Raw genomic sequence first — 24,829 nt, 5'->3', positions numbered from 1 at the left:
TAACGAGAAATACCTCCCACCTCTAGTCCAAGAAAGGAGGGATGACGAATTTATTGGACTGCGCCAGGAGACCTTAAGTGTGGCTGAATACAAAACCAAATTTACCAAACTATCCAAGTTCGCTTCCGAATTAGTAGCCACGGAACCGAGAAGAGTAAGGCGGTTCATGCAGGGATTCAGGAGGCGTTGGCGGCGGCGCAAGTGAATACATTTACGGAGGCCCTTGAGAAAGCTCAACGAATCGAGAATGCAAAGGCGCAGGTGAAAGCTTCCCAAATACGAAAAAGGGGTGCAGTGGGTAGCGTGAGTGAGGAACTTAGCAAATCAGTAGCACCCTCTAAAGTGCAGAAAGTGAACTTTTTGTCCTACCCGCCATGGACATTGGGGCCGGGAGATGAAAGGTCTACTAAAGGAAGCCAAATCGGACCTGAGAAGATTTCTCAAGACAACCAAAAGATGACTTCTCACTTGGTTTGCGGTTACTGCGGAAAGGCAAATCACACCGAGGATGCTTGTTGGCGGAAAGGGCGGAAATGTTTGATCTGTGGAAGCAGTGAGCATCAAGTGAGTAATTGTCCGAGGAGACATCCACGTGAGGGTAGTACTCAGTCACTGGATGGAACCAAAGTAAAACCGGTGAAAGAAAGAGGGAACCGACCAAGTGTACCGGCAAAAGTGTATGCATTAGACAACCAAGCTATTCCGGACTCGTCTGACGCAAATGAAGGTAAAAATTTCGATGACGAAATTTCCTTAAGGGGGAGAGAGTGTGAGAGCCTGTAATTTTTTTAAAAGTACTAGGTTTTATTTTTCTTTTAATTGCACGTTTTTCCACATTTTATTGATTTGAAAAATTGGGAAAATAATTTTTATGAGTAAATATAGTTTTTAGATGATTTTTCTAGTATCGAATAGTTTTTGAGAAATTAAGAGCGTATACCGGACGTGGGACCCACTAGTGTGAAAAGTTCGGAAAAATTCGGCCAACTAGGTTAAGTGTTGGATACTGGAATTAATTTATCGGGTGTTAAGAGATAAGTAGAGGATGCTAAGTGGATTGGTATAAGAGAGACAAAAGTTAGGTAAGTCATAAATGAGGTGACAAGTGTCACCATTTGATTGGAGTGACTTGTAAGACTACTATTCCTTTTCTTACCATTGACCAAATAAATCACAAAATTAACCAAAAATTCCCATTTTCTTCTCTTCAAGTGGCCGGCTCTCTCTCTCCAAAAGAAAGAAAGAAACTCTTCAAGGTTTGCTTCCATTTAGCTCAAATCCATCCAACCAACCATTGAAACTTGCAATTTCTCCATAAAACCTCTTCAATTAGTGTTAGTGAGTTGATTTGTGGAGTTATTTGGAAAGCTAAGAGGACCTATTGCTCTCTCTCTCTTGTTTCTAAGGTGAGTTGTGAAGAACCACCCTCCTCCCTTAATTGATGCTTAAATCATGATTAGTGGTAGTATGGGATGCAAGTTTATGAATTATTTCTTGATTTGTGGTTGAAGTGATGAAGTTTTATTATTTTTGGGGATTTTTCTGTTTTAATATGAGCATGATTGTGTGGCTATCTATGATGATTGGAAATGGTATGTAATGACTCTAGAAGGTGGAAAAAGTGGATAATTGCAACTAATTTCTGTTTGGAAGAAAAATTGAAAGTTAGGGTTTTCTTGGAAGTGCATTCTGCCCGAATTTATAGATCCTAGTTAGAGGCCGAACTGGCCTTGACTTAAAACATGAAAGTTGTAGGGAATGACATTTTAGAGGTGCCTAAAAAATTTCAGGTCAATCGGAGTAGTGTAGAATGAGAAACGTCGAAATTACTATTGCTGTTCTGGTTTTACCCGAATGTAAGAATTGCGCCTGTAATTGGTTGTTTTGGCTGGAATTGCTTCCGAATTGGTTGTTTAGGCCTTCTGATGAAATGTAGCCCTGTTTCTTAGTTTTCAGCTGGTTTTGGAATTTCTGGATTTGGACTTGGAGAGCCTGAGTTATGATGTTTCCGCTACAATGCGTTTTGTGAATCTGTTTTACGTTTTTGGTGTAGTATCTTGCATTTTTGACATGGTTCCACTCAAAACTGGGTTGAGTGACCTTCTGCAATGTTGTAGTCCTGTCTTTTAGCTTCGAAACGGTGGGTCTTACACCTTCATCCGATACTCGTTGTGCCTTTGGTACCATTACCGCAAAAAGAGGTCAAAAACTGTTTTTTTTCAGGGCTAAAGCTAATTGCATTTCCGCATTTTCTGGTTTCCTCTAATGTTTGTATATGCTTAGGGAACCCTGTTTTGGTAGTAGGTAGAATTGGTTTATGACTTGTAATCGAGTATTATTGTGTTTATTTGAATAGTTTAGGGCTTGACTTTCATATCCGGACATTTCTTAGCTAAATTTTGTACTTGAATGCCATTAAGCCTAGTGAACGGCTTTTGGAAATGAGCTTATTTTGTGTGAGATGTTGGGACTGATTTGAGGAAATAATGAAGCCGTTAATGGCTGGAAAATAGGTAAACACAAGGGATTTGCTGCCGAAATTTTACTCGAAGGCTAGTTTTGGTCCAAGTGCTTTTTGCCGCCAAATTTTATAACCCTTTTTAGTTTAGTTTTGCGCTTGGTTTATGAAACCCTAGATATTTCCGACCATCAGTCCAAATGCCCCGTTTCGCTTTAAAGTTATTTTTTATGCGTTTTACTCATTCTTTATTGGGTTCCTTCGATTTCACCTAATTGGTTGTGCTATATTCTTTCTCGTTAAATCTTAGGTTTTCATTGGTGACTGAGGGTAATACCCGGTGGGGTATTTTGGACGTTATTTTTGCATAACTAGGTGAGTGTTCCTTGTTTGCTATATTTTTCTTGACTTCATGACTTGTGTTATCGTTTGATAACGTGTTAAGTGCTTTTAATGATTAGCAAAACGAGTTTTCAAGGCGAGTGTGTACTTTATCGTACTCAGCCTAAATGATTGTGAAATTTTCAATGATGGAAATGTTACTTGTGCGTGAATGTAAGCCTTTTGGCTGAACTGGCCACTGCCCCTTGTTACCGATCGACTCGAGCCAGAAGCGGACTCGGTCGGGCGATATGGTGACCTGGGTGAACGTTTTGGTATACTCGAGTATTACCTTTGTAGGTTGGTGGAGGTTGGTGGAGCCTGGACAATGTCCAGGAGGGGGTGAATGAAATGAATGACCACACGAGCGCGGGTTTTATTTACAAAAGAAAAAAAAATGCATTTTCAAAAGATTGAAGGAAGGAGGAAATGTCAGGAGAACGAGCGAACGCGGGAACATTTGGCTCCTTGTGAGCCCGTATCCTCTTAATGTATGTGTTATTTTTGCTTTCCATTGTACATGTTATTTGAATTCTTGATTTCTATATTAAGGTATGGGTTGGATTGTTGCTTATGTGTTTGGAACCTCACTGAGCTTTTAGCTCATCCCTTTAGTTTTGTTTTCCTTAGCAGGGGAAAGCGAGCAAGGATGAAAGCTCTAGATAGACTAGCTGGTCTAGCTTTTGTTTTTTCTTGTAATGGTTCTCGCCCTAGTGCTTGGCACGGGCTGGTTGTATGGTGGATTTGGAACCTTTGTATATTCGTCGGTTGTACTTCTTTTGAGATCGTAATGTATATTTTTGTTTAAGTTTTTGGATCATTGCTATATTTTTCGTATGGGCTGGATCTGGTTTTTGCTCGAGGATGGAAGTGATCGACTGAGTCCCGGCGAGAGCTGGGCAGGCTGTCCGTCGAACCCTTTGGTTCGCCTTAGGGGGAGGTGGGGCTGTCACAATTTATATGTCGTATGACTTTGGGACTGGCTGAGGAAAATAATGAAGCCATGACGGCTGGAAAAGTAAGCAAATTTAGGGGAAAATGCTGCCCAATTTTCTAGGCCGCTTAGTCTCTTTAGATTTGAGTTGCCTTTTGAAAAAATGATGGGTTTTAGGAGTTGTTTGTAACCCTAGGACCAACTGTTATCCTTTTTGCTCAAAAGTCATATTTTATTCTTTTGTACTAGTACTTGTACTGGTACTTAACATGGAAAGGCGTACGACATGTAGTCAAGCCTCACTTGTGCATTCCGTTTACTCGATTTTGGATGTGAAACCTTCAATTGGTTTACTTTGATGATTTTAGGGTTTCTTGGCGATTAAAACCAATCTGAAGTGAAAACTTTTGAAGTATCTGTATTTGAACGGGTGAGTGTACCACTCCCCTCACTTGTTGTTTAACTCGATTTCTGTACATGCAATCTGTGATATGAACGACTGAACTATCTATTTATTTTGTTTGAGACGAGAGTGTACTTTATCACACTCGTTCTCTTATCTGTTCATATGCCAATGTTTGATGTGAATCTGAATCTGTTATCTGTATCTGTTCTGACGTCGTTTGGAAGCTTGTATCCAACGACCTTTCTGTGACCTCTGAGCTCAACACTTGTGGCTAGTTACTCGAGTCGGGCCGGCAAGGGCCTGGTCGATTAGATAACGAACCACGGTAGTCTGTTTTGGGATCTTTGGGTATTGAGACCCTTGATTCCGATATACTCGAGTATTACCATTTCTGAACTGATTGGAGTTCGGGCCCGGTAGGGGTATGTGAGGTAGAAGGAATCGGAGAAAGTGGAATCTACGGTATTGGTTACTCCTTTAGCGTTGACGGAGTGTCAACTATTATTTCGATCAAGTTTCGGTGAAGCAAATGGGAATTTGGCTCCTGAGAGCCACCTGTATCCTTCCTATTTGAATCATTGTGTCTTCTGCTTTACTTTACATCTGGCATGTGTACCTGATTTGTTAAATGTGAAATGCCATGATTTTACTGCTATATGTCTGGTACCTCATTGAGCGCAAACTCACCCCTTTCTGTTACCTTTGTTTTCCCTACAGGGTTCCATGTTTTGAAACCAAGATTTTTGGAAGAAATGAGTTGAGCCAGTTGTAGGACTTCTTTTGTTTATGATCCTCTGTAACTGAAACCCTAATTGTATTTTCGGTGGCGTGAATACTCTGGCTTGTATTTTGGTTCATTGGTTCAAGACTCCGATGTAAATATATGTATAAGTGTTGTTTAATTGACGTCCCGTACTTCCGTATGGTTTGGTAAGCTCTGTTTAACCCTTGGTGGTCTCCAATTATTCGTTTTCGTTGAGTTCTCGCGCGTACTATATAGGGTTTGTGTGAATCGACTCCGTAGTTCTGGCCAGAGTTGGGCAGGCGGTCCGCCGAACCCTTTGGTTCGCCTTAGGGGGAGGTGGGGCTGTCACACTAATTAGGAATATTTGTATTGAGTTTTAATTATTAGTCCACTACCGACATGGCTTAGTATGTTTCGTCTTTAATCATCTTGCATATACCTGGCAATTTGGCAGGTTGGGCGGGTTGATATTGAGTTTTTATTTAAATGAGTTACACCCAACCCGCCCAACTTTAGATTGGGTTAATTTTGGGTCGAGTTATATTAGGCCATCTCAAACCCATGGCCCAAATATAACCTAATATATTAATTAATAGATTTTGATACATAAACTCTCTCAAATACATTTTCACATACAAAAAACAAAAATTTTCACACAAATAAACACATTTTCACATAGATAGACATATTTTCACACTCACAGACACAAACACACTCTCAGAGCTACTAGGCTCAATGCTTTCAAAGAACTTGCCGACATCTCTTGCACTTGCCTTTAAAGACATCAGCCAAGTTCATGAACCCAATGTTAGAAGAAATGTTGTTATAAACCAGTAAATGGTTCCGCAGATTCCTGATGCACAAGGGTTGAGTAAAAGAACTAAAATTCTACTGGTGCTTGTGTTCAGGGTTTATTAGCTAATCAGGTCTGGCTTCAATATAGTCTAGGATGCACATTAAGATGCCACCATGATAATTAAATTAGTACACCTGAAAAAATGTAAAAAAAAAAATATCCAATTTCTAATATGATATGATATGATGTCTGCAATTATTACTTTGCAACAATTCACAAATTGCAAATTCTACTCTGCTAATATGTATATATTATAGAAAAACTCAAGCCATCGAATAGGAAGCCAACTATAGATAAGACTCGGACAAGTCTGCTGAATAAAACTTGGCCGAGGGATGTTTTGCTTGATCTAACATTTGGCTTCATTACATAGTCGCTGGTCTTTTCTTGTTTCTTGAATTTAATTTGTTTATTGGTTTTTTTAACTTAAGTTGGATAATGGGTGCCCAACACAAATACTCAAACTGTCCAAAATATATGTGAATTTTTATTACCCAACCCAAAATTGACCCAATTCCAACTTACCCAAACCAACCTCTCAAATTAGTAGGTAGGTTGGGTGGGTTGTTGGGTTTTGGATATAATTGCCAGCTCTAATCTTGCACTATCCTATCTAACTATGTAAGTTTATTATCTTGCGCAACGGATCCTATGCTTTGGAAACAAAATAAGAAATTTTTTTATGAGAAACAATGCGTTTATTAATTAACTATTGACTACTTGTAAGTTGAGCAAGTATTTTATAAATGAGAGGTACTCAGTTCATGACCTCCCATTTACACTATAAAAAAAATTTAAAAAAAAAAAGAATTAATTACGTGATTGCATATTACTCAGCTTCGTAACTATCTCTCCCTCTCTTCAATTGTAAAATACAATAATATTTTATGACAATGAGGCCTCATGTAACTGCTGATTATATAAACAAACACATAGCGCACACAAGGAACTTGAAGCAATTTTTGTTATATCTCCATAACTTCAACACCAGTACCAAATTTATGTACATGAGTATCTTCACTTTGTGCTCAGAAAGTATATTCGCTTTTAATTTATCAGATACGTAGTCACACTTCAAATAAAACTCCAATATTTGTACCACTAAATTTCTAATGAACTCCAGTGTTACCTTCGTATTTGGTTGGATCCCAATTTTTTATCCTAACAGCTTAGGAGGCGAAGTTATACCTTAGGATTTAGCGTTCCAAACCAATTCTTAGCCAAAAAACAATCAAAATTAGAAGGCAACAAAACTATTTCAATGGACACTCATGGATAATTACCTTTTGAGTTGTGAAGAAGAAGAAGAAGAGGAGCACGGACTGGATCGGTCAGTTCAGCTGATTGAACTGAAAATCGAGTAGACATCCGATTTGAGTTGCTTTGAAAAACCGTGAAATAAAAACTCGATCAAATCCGGTCAAAAGTCGGGTTTGATCGGAAAATCGGAAGAACCGCTTCAACTAGAGTCTAAGATCTAAAGAAGAGTAAAGATGGATGGTGGTCTGTGTAGTGGGGACCACTTAAAAACTAAAGGCATGGCGCATGTGCTGTACATAATTGCCACCAAGAGTTAACATCTCTATCGTCAACGTTGTGTCCCGTTTTTTACCGTTGTTGCATTTTTTAGCTTTTTTTAATTTTTTCCATCTTTTTCTTTTTTACCATTTTTGTTTTCCTTTTTTGATTCTTTCTTTTAATTACTCTCAAATCTCTTCACATATCCTACCATAAATCTCTCTCAAACAACTCCAATGGAAGATCTAAGTTAAAAAAGGGATAAAACATTTTAAAAAAGAAAATAAAAAATTCACCTAGAAATATTTTATCAATTTTATGATTTGACCCTTAGAGTACTTATAGAAACATTTTAGAACTTATAGCTATAGCCCTAAATTCTTGTATTACTTTTCAAATAAGCCCTCCAATTTGGTTCTAAACTTGTTAAATATGCATTAAATTGTAAATTGCATAAATTGCTACTTAATTATACTACCTTATTTGTATTTTCTTGCAAAGTATCTTAGAAACAAAAAATATACATTGAACCGACATTTCTTAGTATTAATATGTTTTTAAAAATTTTACATAATATATTAATTTTTCAAATTAAATATATTTATGACATCATGATGACGCCATCTAATTCTTGGATAGGTTCGATCATTGACCCTAACCCCCTGACCTTGACCGCATCAATGGCCAATCCGAGTTTCAAAACATAGACGCTAACTAGTAATTACATTGTGGAAGAGAAAGGATTTTGTAAAATACTTGTGTTAACATATTTGTAAAACCATTTATTTTTAAGGGACCAAAATACCATCCATAAATGTCCCTAAATTTACAAAATTATCCACCAGGTAATGTTGCACACAGGGGACAATAGCATTGTTTTTTGAGGAACTCCTCTTTTCAGATGTTAAGATTTAGGCCATGTTTGATAAATCCATTCAGTAATTTAGATCTTAATATGTTGAGATACATTTGATCATTAAAAATTGAACATGTGAATTAATTAAGTAGCACTGAATCTTCTATACAAAATTTGCTCCAAAAAATAAATGATAAGATATCTACTTATTATTTAATATGATATGCAATTAAATATATTAAATTTAATATTTAATAATTCAATAATTTAATGGATTCAGATTTTAGATTTTAAACTTCAATTTTCAAACTTTACTTTTTATCAAATGCACCCTTAATTTGTATCACGTGAACTGATTCTGGTATTTTCTAACTACTACATTCCTGTTATCGTTTGAACAAAAAAATTACTATATAAAAATGGGTAAAATACACGGAACCCCCTTATGGTTTCGCGAAAAGACACCTTACCCCGCTATCGTTTAGAAACCTACACATAAACACCCTAAACTTCATAACTAAAGTGGAAATTGACCTACAACCGACTGAGTTACCGGTAACTTGATCGATTCAGAGTTAGAAGAGGCAGAGAAAGGCCGAAAACGAAAGAGATGGAGGGTGGCTCCAATAGTAATCCAAGTTCGGCGGCGTGGTCAGCACCTCAGCTTCCCACTGACCAAAAAATCAAACGCATGAAACTCTATTGGCGTGCCGCTTTAATTTCCAACTTTGTTCTTAGAGGTCAGTACCCAACCCCCAAAACATAACTCCAATACTACTATCCTTCTTTCTTGCACTCGCGCTACTTATTTCTGTATGTGCTTGTTTATAAATGCACGTCTACATTACTGCTGAATTTGCTCTGTGAAATGGTGATTGTGGGGATTTATGAAGATGCTCTGTGTTGAACAATTGAAGCCCAGTTTCTTCATTTTACGGTTGTTCCGGCATGAAACTCTTTTTCCTGTTTCTCTCTTCAAGAGCCATCAATCGCAACCACCTGAATCCGACTCTGAAGGACCCAGAGCCAAGAAGACCCTTTTCTTGTGAACAAAAGGATCTCACCCTTCATGGGTTGTCCACCATTTCGCTCCTGGAACCTAAGCCCTCCCATGCCATGAGTCTATAACAACCACAGATAGCTTTATAGCCGGAAAGCCCCTGATTGTAAGCGATGGGTTCAATTATCATCAACAGACTAGTAGCTGTCAGCAACACACACTCCTTCCCAGTTGCAATGAAAGAAAAAATATGCTAAAACTCCTAGACTAAACCGGCTTGTAGTAACAGTTGTTTCCAGAAGAAGAATCTGATAGCCTTTGCCACAGGGACACTTGAAATGAATGCTTAGGCACTTCTCAGCCCACTCCACGCTCACAGCTTCTTCTGCATATCCTCCATCGTCATCCTGCATTAACATTTGCATTAAACCCAAAATAACAGCCTTAGACAGGACTTTGTCATCTTCAGCGCCTTCACAGTCATCGTGGTCAGCACCTCAGCTTCCCATTGACAAAAAAATCAGACGCATGAAACTCGATTGGTGTGTTGCTTTAATTTCCAACTTTGTTCTTGGAGGTCAACACCCACCCCCAAAAAATAACTCCAATACTACTATCCTTCTTTCTTGCGCTCGCGCTACTTATTTCTGTACGTGCTTGCTTATAAATGCACGTCTGCATTACTGCTGAATTTGCTCTGTGAAATGGTGATTGCTGGGATTTATGAAGATGCTCTGTGTTGAACGATTGAAGCCCAGTTTCTTCATTTTTTTCCTCACATTCTTGAGTTGCTATTTTACTTGGGTTCCTCATCCTTCTTGACAATATTGCATTTTTATACATCCATGCATTTTTGTTCAGGATAGTGTGCTTGGCAGTGATCGTTTGAAATAGGGTTTGAGGCATGTGCCTTTTGGCCCCAGAAGGTTGGAGGAAAGGGAGGTGGGGATATTGGCAGTGGGGGAATGGTTGTCTATGTTTTGTTTGATTTAATGATAGGACATCACATTGTGCTGACACTCAGCCGGTTCTTGATTCTCTATCCCTCTCTATTATAAATGAGGGTATTTTGGGTATTCGACCTATAGTCGGTAACTCAGCCGGTTAAGAAGTCAATTTTCACTTTAGTTATGAAGTTTAGGGTGTTTATGTGTAGGTTTCTAAACGATAGGAGGGTAATGTGTCTTTTTACGAAACCATAAGGGGTTCCGTGTATTTTACTCTATAAAAATACAAGTGCTATAGCTCTACATTGAGCCACGTGACCAGGGAGAAATGTCATGCTGGGAATGCAGCTTCCGTTAATTAAGGCCTTTAGATTTTTTTCTCATGGCCCGAACAATTGCTCACTGTATAGGGCTATTTGTGTCCTTTGACCTTTAATTACAAGCTTGTCCCTCATGTTTTAACAGTGGCTGCGAACAGTGCGGAATTATTGAGCCCTGTTTTTGTAATTAAAAATAGTCTACGGCTAGTGGTCTTCTCTTCGTTTCATGCTGGGAATGCAGCTTCCGTTAATTAAGGCCTTTAGATTTTTTTCTCATGGCCCGAACAATTGCTCACTGTATAGGGTTATTTGTGTCCTTTGACCTTTAATTACAAGCTTGTCCCTCATGTTTTAATTACTAGCCTACGGTTAGTGGTCTTCTCTTCGTTCTCTTGTAGTCAGGAGAGAAGAAACAAAGCGGCAGACGTCCTCTCCTCTTCTTCGGCTGAGTCCACCCAATTCCTTGAATTTCCACTCCATAATTGCCATTCTTGTCTGCTTATTGTACTTGGAAAGGATGCAAAGAAGCGAATTTGCTGTTGATTAGGCAGTCCCTGTTACCCTAAAAATCAGGGATGTTTTGCCCAAAAAAGTGCTCCATTCTTTGATTCACCTCGCTCATTGGGTTGCACTATTTCCTTCAATCACAAAGCCCTGTTTAGATGAGATGTTTGCTTTTGTCCCTAAAATCTGGAAAGTCTTTGACTTATTTTTCTACCTTTAGATGTATTTCAATTGTACCGTCCTAATTTTATCACCGTCTGATTGAAGCAAAAGTTTTCCAGATTTTCAGACGGGAGTTGTTAGGATTTTGGTACTGAAATTCAGTGAATATTTTGACCTTTTTAGTAAAAAAAAAAGACGAGAAATAGCCCATTACCTTTCATTCTCCCTCTTTATTTGTCACGTATATACGCAAGAAAAAGGAGACACTGAGAGGCCAAGAAGCAGAAAACAAGGAATTGTTTCTATTTTTCTCTACCGAGTGGTATGAACCTTTTTTCTACTTTTCCTTTGGTTTTTTCCTCTTTAGTCTTGAAGTCAGAGGTATTTTAATGCTGATGTTCTGTATTGTTGTTTTTAGCTATTATGTAGGAAAATGATAATCAATAGTTATAAGCAAAGTTAACAATTACTCCATTCGGGTATGTTACAGACTGATCTAATGCTTTTTAATGGTTCGATTATTGGCTTCTGAGAGTGCTCTTATGGTTGGTTTTGCCTGGTTTTCTTTTGGATGATGGTATGATGCTTTGCGGCTATGTGATATAGTTTTTTTCTAGATAATGCTTAGTTTGGATTGTGGAATATTATAAAGGGCTACTTTCCTGAGTATATTGTTGTGTTTTCTTCACTTTGTGTAGTTGGATCCTAGAATATATACATAATGAGCAGCCCTTTAAATATAATGCAATTAGCAAGGTTGGAATTTTGCTACTGGACATTCAACTTTTTCTTTTGAGAATTTTTGAACTATAATAAAATGGGACCTACTACCTAGATAACAATTATGGATTTGTGGGTTCTTTGCTATGTACATTTGATTTAGAAAATGAACTCTATGCGAATCCTGTTTGTTTGATCTAGTTTGGTGTAAAGAAGTTAACCAGATCTTTCTACAGTCCATGTTTTTGTCAATAAAAGATGAAATTATTAAAAAAGAAAATGATCTAGATAACAATTATGGATTTGTGGGTTCTTTGCTATGTACATTTGATTTAGAAAATGAACTCTATGCGAATCCTGTTTGTTTGATCTAGTTTGGTGTAAAGAAGTTAACCAGATCTTTCTACAGTCCATGTTTTTGTCAATAAAAGATGAAATTATTAAAAAAGAAAATGGAATCTTGACTAGAAAAGTGTATTTTAAAAAAAAAAAATTAAAAAGAAAAAGAAACAAGAATGGCGTAGCACCATTCTGTAAAAACAGCATGATCATCATAAATCTTTAGGAAAGGCATGAGATGCACCTTTTTTATGGAATGATGGAAACTGCAAGTCTGTTTTCAAAGCTTGAGTTTAAATTACTCTTTTCAGATTATGCGTATAGTTAATTAGTTTTGTTCAGCTTAAGTTCAATAGCTTGTAAATTTGCAGCTTTGGGTTTCCTTTCTTTTGGTGTTAAGAGCTTTGACTAGTTAATCTAGTGGAATATGTTAGTTCAAAGTTTAATTGTTTTGGTATTCACCTTATTCATTCTTTTTAGCCGATTGATTCTATTATATCATTTCCTGTTTTAGGTTGGTTGAAGTTGCCATGCTATTGCAGATTTCAATACAGGGCAAGAAGAGATTTAAATGTTATCTTATTTCAGCAATTTTAGCAATTCTAAACATGGATGTTATATGGATTGGTATTGACAGCGTTTGCGTAACAATGAATGAAGTCCATAATTTTGGCACAAGTTCATTTCCTTCAGTTTTTTAGCAGCCAGCTTGATTGAGAATGAATTTTTTCCCTGAAGCAAATGTTATAGAATGTGAGGAATTAAATGATAGGCTCGTACGATTTTTACAAAATTATTAATGGTGATAATGGCTTGGCCAGTTGTCAGAAAAAAGGTCTCAAGAAAACCTTTTATGCGATGAACATATTGTCTGATGGTTGCACCGACACGAGAAAGTTTGGTCATAAAATTCTTTTCTGACAATGCGCCCATCACAACTAAAATTCTTCCCTGTCACAAGTAAAGTTTTGTCACGAGAACTTTTTTGGACTGCTAAAATTCTTTTCTGACAGTGTGCCTCGCATCACTAGAGTTTGGTGACGAAGCGTGGTTTTTGTCACAAAATACTTTTTGCAACAGGCTATTGGGACGGAGCTTTGGTTATGAACTCTCCATCAGGCAAAGTTTTCATGACGAAAAATGGACTTTTTGTGACAACCAGAGCTCATCACAAAAAGCCCCCATTTTTGTAGTTGCGTCTCATGATTGAATTTTTCTTAAAAAGTTGGGCCTAATCAGACAAACTAGATGGAATTCAGGGAAACTTGGTCTAATGGGTATCGTCATTTTAGTTTTAATAATTGTCCTTCTACACTCTGTTGCTTCTAATATCCAATTTGTTTTCTTGGTTTCTGGTTTCTTGGTTTTAAATTTGCATATGAATGCAAAAGATTAGTGATGTGCAAATATACAGACAAAATTGAGATTCATGGACATAGTTTCTTGAGAGACTCATCCTATTTTGTGCTGTTTAATGATTGTAATATCCTCTAGATTTGTTAGTTTTTTTTCTAGTGGTCACTGCTGCAGTGGTACTTGTACTCAAGTCAGATTTTATCAATTATGTGTATTACTCCTGATTGCTTGCTTCATTACGTCATGGTTTGGGAGTGACTCTGTTGCATATTCAACAGTTATCTTGCATTGGTTTCTTCATGTCCGATGGAGTTTTGCCATTTTTTTGACATCATTCTAGAGCTGTTAACTGGTACTACCATCAAAATATGCAAATATGTCTGCTATAATACCCTGCAAAGATGCTTCTTGTTTGAGCCTGATCAATTAGTTGTGTTATAAGCGGATGAAATAATCGGATCTTTGTGGTCATAGTTTTGAGTGGCTCTATTCTAAATTTGCTGTTTAATTGATAGGACTAAATTCTGACTTGGTGCTTTCTTGGTAATTATTGTTGCATTTAAGTGGACTATGTCAAATTGCTCGCTTCCCTTGGTGTAATTGGAGTATTTTGGGAGACAGGCTACTTAGGGGTGACTTCTTTTCAGCTTCTTTCTGTCTCATGGAATATGGCCCATTCGCCCCTATAATTACAGAATTAGTGTATTTTCTCTAAAATGCTTATCTCTTTCTTTTGTGATATGAACAGTTGGTAGTGAATTAACTTGAAAGCTGTTGGATTACTGTACTTTATTAGAAAATTTTTAATTCTGTGCAATCATTGAGCAAGTTTCCTTATTTTGGCTAACAAATGTCAAATTATTTTGATCAGAATCATGGATATTATCGTAAACAATGGGCTAATGTCATTTGTACATGCGTGCACGTGTGTAGTAGTACACGTTTATGCTGAAGCTACTGGTTGAGGATTTACTTATTTATTCCATTAGATTTTATTGAACTTTGCAAATCAAATGGCTTTTGAAACGTATAGTTTGTGCCTCTGTACGTGTCCTTATATTCAACTCCCTCATCTCCTTATTCTGTCTTCTCATTCTTCTTTCCCTACTCTCTCTCCTTTTTTCTTGTGCTCAACTTCTTCCTTCCTTTATGATATAAAAGCCCTATCTAAATCCATTACTGTGCTCAAAAGTCATCATTAGCCAATTCCATGAGTTTCTGTCTTGTTGAAATTTGAAAATAGCTTTCAAACACTTTTGGATGTTTCATCTTCATTGCACACTTTTTTGAGTTTCCTGGAGGAATGCTTATGTTAATAATTGAAGTATAAATTCATCTTTGGACTCACATTGAGATCAAAGTTGAACTATACTTTTAAAGAAATGTAAAGATGATTTTGGTTGAACACGGCAAACTGAACTACTGAAATTTGGTTGCAAAATTTGAAAAAAGAAATGTCCGAATACTCTATCCTTAGCTCTCATATTCAAGTTCTTTTTGCTGTATGACTACATACGAAATTAGCAACTCCGCCTCTAGTCAATCATCTTAGGAGCTGACTTAATAGAAACCAATGTGATGATGGCCATGTTTTTGCTACCCATATACAGTTTATACCTTGTCAAACTCCTTGGGCCTATGAATTATGTTCATTCTGTAAACCTCTTGATGATCGTCCCCACCTAGAAAATAAAAACTTGAAACATGAAAGTTCTGTTTTTCATGTTTCACAGAGTACTAAGATGTTTTTGCTACTAAATTAAGTTTTAGTAGCTCTGTAGCTGAATTTATCGATGTTCCCGATCTCAATTGCCACAAAATAGGATGATGTTTGGCCTTTGATTCCCTACTTAAACACAGTGGCCTTTGTTGTCCCCTTTGAGCCTTTAGACTTGATAATTCATTTCACGTTAAAACCCCTGCTGATCACACCCCACACTGGGGTTAATTTTTTGAGAGTTATTTCATGGAAGTTAGAGTACTTTAATTGTGATTTTTTATGAAATCAAGGATTACAAGAATGTTGAGTTCCAATGCTCGAGTTTCAGATGTTTACTTCTCAAAAAAGAAAAACAAAAGAAAGAAGGAAAACGAAAGGAAAGAAAGAAGGAAAGCAAGGAGGATTGAGAGAAGCTCAAATATCAATAGTTTAGTTCCCAAAAAGGACAAAAAAATAGAGAGAGATTGAGAAGAGGCTCACTATGCAGAAGTGGTCACAGGTTCTAATCCTTAAAAAAAAAAAATGATTTTTTATCTTTTGGGCCTTTACTATCTTATTCTTTGCTTAAACCTACTCCAAGCCTACATTACGAGCTAATAAAGGTCCAAATGCTGACCAATTTTGTGGCAGTTATGACGAGGAACAATATTCTTTCACCACTGACGCAGCTAAGAGAATTTGGTCACAGCTGTTTTAAGGTGATCTCAAGATGATTTAACCTGAAAAATCAATACTTTGAGCTTTAATATCCCTTCTTTTTCAGCCCTTTACCTTACAACCAGAACAAAAATCCATCTGATTGGTTTCTTTAATGTGCTCATAAGATGATTGTGAGCTGAAAATGGAAACTTGTAGCATTGATATCCCATCTTTTTCAGCACTATGGCCGAGGCCCTCTTACAATCAGAGTGAAATTCCATGTGATTGGTTTCTTTATGGCCAGTCAATTTGAGAAGATGTTCCTTTTCTAAACACCAGCCTAAGCCTCGACAGAGTAGAAAGCGTCATAATAGTTTGTCATATTCCATTAAGATCATCTCTATCTTATTTACGTGGTTCACATACTTTTAATTATTAATCAAAGCATTCATCCTAGAATTTCTAAGCACACAGGAAGTGATATTGTGTTCTCCGAGTCATCTACCAAAGAATTATTGCGCAGACCCTTGCCTATTTTTTATTTTTCCTTTTACAACAACATTGTGTATCAAGAGAAATAAACTTGAGAACCCCTTCCTAGATGCAAATGGTGTTTGTTACCTATTTGGAAGGGACTGAGAAATGGAATACGACTGTTCACAACTTCTTTCATTGCTAGCTCTTTGTTCTTCAATTTTTTACATGGGAAATACCAAATAAAATAAAATAAAATAAAATTTTGGGTGCTTAAAAATGGTTTCATGGTTTTTGGAATATTCTTGTTACTTCTTTGGTACAAGGGAGGGAAAGGAGTTTAGCATAAGTGGAAGGAGCTGGCCATATGTTTTGTAATCAAAAAGGCAAGAGAATGGCTGTGGGGCTGTGATCAATTTGGTTGCATGTATAAATCTGCATTCAGTTTTTTTTTTTTATTTTTGGTAGATGATCTACTTATTTGGTCAAGTCCTTTTTAGTTTGGAATTTTGCTATACCCTAATTTATGTTTTCTTTGTTTTTTCTTGTTTCCATTATGTTGGTTTGATTGAGGACATACAAAGTGCAACCTAATGCTTTGGCTTGTAATATTATTTAATTAAGCCAAACTCTTCTGTTTTTTATGTGCATATGAGTTGGTGGCTTGGAGTGTCCACCTAGCCAGAAGGAAAGGCAAATATAGTGATTGCAAGGCTGAACTTGTGAAGATAGTCAGTCCATATATGCATGCAAAATGATGAAACGGTTGCTAAACCCGTGAAAGGATTGATTCTTGGTCCACTTGCAACCTTTATATTTTGGTTGCTGAACCATGAACAGAAAGGATTGCAGGAGGTTCTTAAAGTAGATTTGCTGCTGTGGCATGTGCAGGACTACTATGGGATGCTGCTTTTAGTGTTGATGGATGAGGTAAGCTACTTGATCCTTTTCTTCTTCTTGTTCTTCTCTTCCCTTATTAAAAACCACAAAGAGGGATTTTGGAAACAATAACGAGATCTAGCTATACCTAATCAACTTTAAGTAGCAGTTATTTTTCTTATCGTAGTCATTTTTTAATGCTAAGCTGTTCTGCATCAAGCTTTCCGCATTTGTCAAAGAAAAAAAATTCTTACAAATGAAAGATCATTTCCAATGGAAACTAAACAAAGGCATTATGAGCTGAATTGTATAATAAATAGTATGTTGGTTTTCCGCTTTGGTAAATTGTTGTATAATTGGACCTTTTTAAGCACGGATTTTGCACAAGCATCTAATCTAAGCTATGCATGTTTTGTATATTGACTACATTATGAGGTTTAAATCATATCTAGTAGAATTGTTTGTCATTTGTCTCAAAATGTTCTTCTTTTGGAAATTAACTTGAATGTTGGTTTCACTTGCTCTCAAATCTGTTTCTTCATTAGCTACAAAGTAGTGATTTGGGTGTGTAACTATTGATTTTGGCTAACTAATGCCACCTAGTATACTAAAGGATTAAAGATACCTGTTATTTCAGTTGTTTTGCTTGATCAAGTTTTGGATATTAATGTGATCAATTAGTTATGTGCAAGTGTACCTGCAAAGCTGTGTCTCGTGGTCATAGTTTCTGAGTGCCTATTACAAAATGATTGAATAAAAGTTGGGATTTTTCTTGAGCCACTGTTGCAGTTATAATTCACGAAAGATGTGGATTACTTCAGATTGCTTGCTTAATCTGGTTACAGTTTGAGAGTGGCTCCTGTTGTATATTAACGGTTTTCTTACATTGTTTTCTTTATGTCACATGGACTATGGACATCCTTTTTTACATGATTTTAGAGCAAGTAGTAGCTCCAAAGGATGCAAATATGTTTCCTGCATAACCTGTAAAATTGCTTAGTAGTCATGTTTCTTGAGTGGCTCTATTCTAAGTTTGCTGTTTAATGATTGGGATAACTGTTGAATTCATGCTTTTTTGGGTAATTGTTCTTGGGGTTATGTGTTTATGCCATGCTTTCTTTTCTGTTCCTTGTTCACTTGATAACTTTCTGACTTGAGGTATCAATGAGGTCTTAAATCTTTCATGTTAAGTGTTCAATGACTATATACATTGACAGCAGGAAATTCAGTTGAATTAATCAATTTGGCCCACTTAAATTAAAAACTCATATGCTACGCCTTACGAGTGAAATTATGCTTGGAGAAAATCTAATTAACTTGTTCTCCATGAGCTTTTTGTTTAAATAATTATCGTCATGTCTTACATAGGTTTACATGCATATTACTTGAACATACATGTCATTTTTTATTCAATGTAGTGTGCCTTGTGCATTCCTTGAGTTAGATCATGCAACTTGCCAAAAGATGCTTAACTTCTTCACTGGCTGGAATTTAGTCTAGACTTGACAATAGGTGTTCATTTTAATCTATGAAAAGTGGCTTTTTGGCCTGCTTTGAGAAACTGTGTACAAAATCTGAATTTTCTTGTTTTCTAATTACTCTTGCTCTATTCAACATATCCCACTGAAATTGCCCATCATATTCAGCTAAAACATGTATGTCATTTGATTCATCATAAGAAATGAAGTACTAACTAATGCATTCCTGAACAGCAGTAAGTAAGATTTGTTACGTTGTTTTCTTTGGTTACTTTGTATTGCTGTTCAGCAACCGGGATCTTTCTTTTCCTTTTCTTTATTTTGTCAGTTCACGCATCCGAAAGACTATCAGCAGTAATGCTGGGTTTCTGGTGTACATTGTTTTCTTTTGATATCTGCTGCCGCTGATGCTATTTATAATTTTCACTTGATGTTGATAAGGAGTGTGATTTAAGTGCTTATGATATGAACACACATGTCAAACAAAACTAATTGTAAACTCCAGAATTACAAATTCGAGGAATGCCAACCATCTAAATGTAAACTGGAGGTGCAAGCCAAATTTGTAGTTATATATCTAAATGTAAATCATTAATAGCACAAAATATCACAAAACTTGGCACAGAGCACCGCCAAACGGTGTATCTCTAAAATTGATGTGGGACAAGATGGGTGAGATCTTGCCTACTTGTGTGAGCAGAAGAACAAGGGCCTTGAGATTGTTTTGGTGCTGTGAACATTATCCTGGACAGTGATGTGGTAAGAAAAGAGGGAAAGAAGTAGAGAAGCTAAGAGAAAGAAGAAGAACACAACTAATAGACCAAAACTAAATCTTCATTCATCAAATTCTCTGCAAAGAATGACATAGAAACACAAGTATTCATAAAGTAAAAAGGTACCTAAAACTCCTATTTCCATATTCTAAATAGGAAAAGTAACTAGTTGTAGAACTTTAGAACTTTTAGGAACTTTCCCTTTCCCCATAAGAATGCTTGAACAACTTACCTGATATTGTAGATAATGAAAAGAAGCCCAAAATGACCGACATTCTGGAAATTTTAAGTGACAAAGGAAAGACCAAAATGTTTAAGGCCTAATAAGAGAAACCACTGAACGTGCAGAGAACTTTGACCATTGTTAGACTCTAGGAATCACCGCGGATAGACTCTTTTAGACCAAAATTATTCTTTTTTGTCAAATCATCCTTTAGTTTTATTCTTAGCTTCGAAGGATGAAAATATCCTTTCAACCAGCTTATGGTTGGAAAATTAGTGGAGAAATTGGTAGAGAAAAGGGTGGGGAAGGGAAACCAGTTATTATCACTTTTAGCTGATTAGAACTTGAAGCCTCCAAAATTTTGTTGTTAGCTGGGTCAATTTGCTGCTAAACCAGCAACAAAGCTTCAATCCAACTGAATCTATGGGCCATGCCATCTACTGTAGAGAGAAAAGATTGCAATGCTTCTAATTTTTTTTTTTCCAATTTCATGCACTTTTATCTTTTAGCAAAGCAACTTCTTTTGGACATACTCTCAAAATCTTTCGAGAAGTCTCAAAGTTTGAAAAGAGTTCTGCTTTTGTAACCATACTAGTCAAAGAAGAAGAAGAAAATATGGCTGATAAATAGGAAGAAAGTTTGATTCTCAACTTACATAAGTACCTTTTCTTAAATTTTATTCAAGGAACTTAAAGTGGTCTTTTTGGAGTGCTTGTGGGTCAGTCCCATAGGCTTGTGGCGGTTGCTGGACGCCATACTCAATTTCTAGTAAAGTAGTGAACATATCGCAAATACCTTTTCTTCATTCACAGTCTAGCAATGTCACACTCAATTTGTAGTAAAGTAGTGAACATATCACAGAAACACCATATAATGGCCTCGTACTAAAATAAACTGCTGGTATAAGGGATTTTGAAGATATGGCCTCATAGGCTCATACTAATATAAACCGCTGGTGTAAGGGATTCCAGACTCTGGAATCCAAGAATCCCCCTGAATAAACTTAGAAACCGTGAAAGGAATAACTTCCTTGGACTGATTTAATGCTTTATATCCCGCCCATGAAATTCGTCTCCCTGTGCCTGCACCAGGACCCCAATTACCATATTCCCTGTAGGTTAGCTCATCTGTGCGATGGCCTGGCCACTCATACCACCCAGCTGGATCTATGATGCTATCCAAGAATGATTGCATCACAATCACGGTCGACCATGCAAACCATGGTCTCCCAAGAAAAGCGTGAACCTGAGATTTGTTGGACTGCAAATCTGGGGCTGCTGTCAAAGTGGAATTTTGAATGACAAATCCACTCCTCTCATAGCGTGACTTTTTTCCCTGTGCAGTGAAAGTAATAACACGGTTAGGCAACCGTGCATATAAGTTGCAGGTTTGAAAAACTGCCGCAGCATTGCCAAACACAAAATCAACAGTGCCATAGATGTCACACTCCTTATAGAATTGCCTGCCAAAGTGTGCACAGAGCGTGTCATGGAACCCTAAAAATGTACATCTGTAAAATGATGATCCGTCAGACAGGGACATTAGGGCAACAGCTTGAGTGCCTTCTCCTGCTGAGTTTTCGAAAGTTATGTACTTAGCCATGAAACGATCACCTTTAACAGCTGCAAACAATGAAATGTAATGGCATTTTAATAAGCTTCATATGCTATGAAATAGATAAAGAAAAGATAAAGTTTATGAAAAAGAAAAAGAAAGGAAAAGAGATAGTAAATAATGCTTGCTGAAAATTTAAATCCTGTATGCAATATTTGTGCCATTGCAGAACCAAAATGAACTTCTAAATCTTCATCTTCCAAAACTATGCAATCTGAGAATCTCTGTGGATATACAATCTTTGAATATTCTTTCTACTGATAGAGTTGATAGTATTAGTGCCAAAGAAGTAAGCTTTCTGCAAAGATGTCAGCACTTTTTATGATGGGAGAGTAATTCCATCATCCAGTATGTTGTTAAATTTAGATATTGTACTGAGTGGAATGTATGAATTAAATAATCTTAATAATGCAGGGTGATGTGTTAAATTGTAGTAGTACTCCAAAGAGTATAGATTGCTGCAAGAAGCAAATGAGCTTGAAGAATTGAAGTATTGAAATTCGAAAGCCACTGTAACTTTGTAGAGCTAGAAATAGTAGAGATACAAAGTGTGCATGTTTGATATTGTTGAAATCTTGTGCTTGAAATGGATATAGGCAACTAGGCCTTTATGTAAAACTAAGATACAGCCGCTTCATATCTGATTTTAGTACCATATTGCACATGGACTCAATAACATAGATAATAGAAATTTTCCGTAAACACAAAGGCTGATCAACTAAATAATTGGAATAGACTTGTTGAAACCTACTAGAAGGCTTCTTTGCTGCATTAAAAGGAAAGCTTCAATGGACTACAACATTCGGCAAAGTGCTATAGTGTAGTGAAGAAAGAAGAAAGGAAAACTTGATGTCCCCTGTTTTTCATACCCTACTTTTTAGTACACACCTTTTCATTAAAACTGAAATGTTGTGATCCTACTAAAGCATATATGTTAATTATAAATTGCAGTCAGAAGTCCTTACAAAGAGTGGCAGTTTCGTTTGTTTGGAACTCTGGGACTCTCCTGTTTATTGTGATTTTGGTTACATTTGCACCATCTCCAATCAAAGCTATGTTCGTCTTATTTGCCCACACTTCCACAATCTCCACATATATATCGGCCTCCACATGAATGAAGTACCTGGATTGACTCTGAATGGGTAATGATGCAATGGCATCCATTATCCTTCTATATGCTCCATGTCTTGTCTTCGAGACGGTTGCATTAAACATAATACCGTTTCCATGAACGTTGCTCAATTTCTTGTGTCCTTGCAGCTGGAAATGTATGGAGATGTAAACAGATACAACCGTAACCAATACAATCACGATGACTGGTGAAGCGCCCTTAGCCATACCTCCCTACCTACGCCTGGAGATTAGTTGGTCAATGCTAATAGCAGCCTGAGTGTTCTTTTTGTTTATTAGTTGGTTACAGGGATAACATATTGCATGTTTTGAGTATTTATAAGAAAATGGAGATACAGAAGTTTACTGATATTGGTGGGGAACGAAATCATGATTGCCAAAGAATTAGGTAGATTCAACAATTGTTACCTTAGTCCTAAAAACAGAAATAAAAGGCTAATCTGTTTTTGTTGAATAAACATACTTAGATAGCTTGGGAAGTGGTTGAATTTAAAAAGGATTTACAACAGACATGAATTCTATTATAGGATTAGGTCATATTAGTACTCAGTATGTGAAATTCAAGATCAATGGATAATAACCTAAAAATTCATTCTCCTGAAATAAAAAGCAAAACCCACAATCAAAAGAAAAACAAACACAATTTGCTTGAATTTATAAAAAAAATAATGATGAGCTTGAATTTATTAATATTAAAAAACTAAAAGGTTTCAAATCTCGCATATGTTAAATGCGAGGTCTGAAGCAATTTTTTTCTTTTTTTAGATTTTTGCAAAATCAGAAATTCTGTGTGCTATCACTTAAATAGAATGCTGCACTCAAAAAGCCTCATTTGTAGAAAAATTTTAAATTTCATCATAAATTTAGAAATTTCTCATGCTTGTCTGCACTCTGCAGTATCTCTGACTGTCTCTCAAGCTCATGTAAGCATAAATGTATATCTGTTAACATCCATTAGTCAGGCCTTAGCAGCTGTCTTGGCCAAATACTACTATAACACAAGTGTATACGGAAAATTAAACAGCAGCTAACGGATTCAATCATTATTGCTACTCCAAAAAGTATATAAATATCCTCTCACTCACTTTATAATCACATAATCTAACTATATAAATTATTTCTTGCATTCATCTGCTGTTAGAATCTAATAATGTGGAGTTATTGGCTATCAAATTACTGCATTATAATGAAGGCAGTTAAGTTTAAGATTCAAAATCTAAAAACAAAAAATATTCATTATTGTTTCTGTGCCTACTTACAGTTGTAATTTGTGATCACCGACCAAGAAGGAAAGCCGCAGGACGTAAATCATGTTCTGAATATCAAGCATGTTTTTATGTAGCGGCAGTTTCAGGGTCATTATCGCCAAAGATGTCCGTTAGCCCGAACTGGTTTTATCCAATCGCAGTTCTTCATTAACCCCAAAGATGTCCATTGGCCTGAAATAGTTTTTTGTCCATTTGCATTATACACTCAAAGCAATTCAACAAACAAATCATCCTTTTTGGGTAAGGATTAAAGTTTCAGTTGGCTATAGTATGTTACCGCCAGAAATAATGAAACATTATGTCTGAAAACCAAAATAGAATAAAATACAAACACAAAAACAGATTAGCCTTTTATTTCTGTTTTTAGGACTATGGTAATAATTGTTGAATCTACCTAATTCCTTGGCAATCATGATTTCGTTCCCCACCAATATCAGTAAACTTCTGCATCTCCATTTTCTTATAAATACTCAAAACATGCAATATGTTATCCCTGTAATCAACTAATAAACAAAAAGAACACTCAGGCTGCTATTAGCATTGACCAACTAATCTCCAGGCGTAGGTGGAGGTATGGCTAAGGGCGCTTCACCAGTCATCGTGATTGTATTAGTTGAGGTTGTATCTGTTTACATCTCCATACATTTCCAACTGCAAGGACACAAGAAATTGAGCAACGTTCATGGAAACGGTATTATGTTCAATGCAACCGTTTCGAAGACAAGACCTGAAGCATATAGAAGGATAATGGATGCCATTGCACCATTGCATCAGCACCCATTCAGAGTCAATCCAGGTACTTCATCCATGTGGAGGCCGGTATATATGTGGAGATTGTGGAAGTGTGGGCAAATATGACGAACACAGCTTTGATTGGAGATGGTGCAAATGTAACGAAAATCACAATGAACAGGAGAGTCCCAGAGTTCCAAACAAACGAAACTGCCACTCTTTGTAAGGACTTCTAACTGCAATTTATAATTAACGTATATGCTTTAGTAGGATCACAACATTTCAGTTTTAATGAAAAGGTGTGTACTAAAAAGTCAGAAAAGAATTTTATGACAAAACTTTCTCGTGTCGGTGCAACCATCAGACAACATGTTCATCGCATAAAAGGTTTTCTTG

The 24,829-nt window shown here is 36.6% G+C and overlaps 2 protein-coding genes across 6 annotated transcripts in view; one reads left to right on the top strand and one right to left on the bottom strand.

The window, feature by feature from the left end:
• The first annotated feature begins 10,723 nt into the window (after positions 1–10,723).
• The window catches only part of LOC113732499 (uncharacterized), a 28,107-nt gene continuing 14,001 nt past the window's right edge, over positions 10,724–24,829 (top strand). The window contains exons 1-2 of one of the 5 annotated variants that reach the window (XR_003458778.2): positions 10,724–17,265; positions 24,261–24,771. Coding sequence is in view for 1 of the 5 variants with exons in the window: in XM_072080495.1 (XP_071936596.1) it covers positions 17,261–17,265 (5 nt within the window). In the remaining 4 variants the exon portion in view is untranslated. Of the gene's footprint in view, positions 17,266–21,716; positions 21,965–22,253; positions 22,386–22,562; positions 22,783–24,260; positions 24,772–24,829 lie in introns of those variants that run through there. The other 4 variants (XR_003458776.2, XR_003458775.2, XR_003458777.2 and 1 more) reach the window with 4 other exon arrangements.
• On the bottom strand, positions 20,232–22,640 carry LOC113732498 (pectinesterase-like). The gene is made up of 2 exons (XM_027258308.2): positions 22,268–22,640; positions 20,232–21,310 (listed from the first exon to the last, which is right to left on the bottom strand). Exons 1-2 carry the CDS (start codon positions 22,638–22,640, stop codon positions 20,628–20,630), a joined length of 1,056 nt encoding a protein of 351 aa, XP_027114109.2. The 3' UTR covers positions 20,232–20,627.

This window comes from Coffea arabica, chromosome 2e (genome assembly GCF_036785885.1).
Source record: "Coffea arabica cultivar ET-39 chromosome 2e, Coffea Arabica ET-39 HiFi, whole genome shotgun sequence".
Classification (NCBI taxonomy): Eukaryota; Viridiplantae; Streptophyta; class Magnoliopsida; order Gentianales; family Rubiaceae; genus Coffea; species Coffea arabica.
The sequence above is the reverse complement of the archived record's forward strand: the minus strand, read 5'-3'. Positions and strand labels throughout refer to the sequence as shown.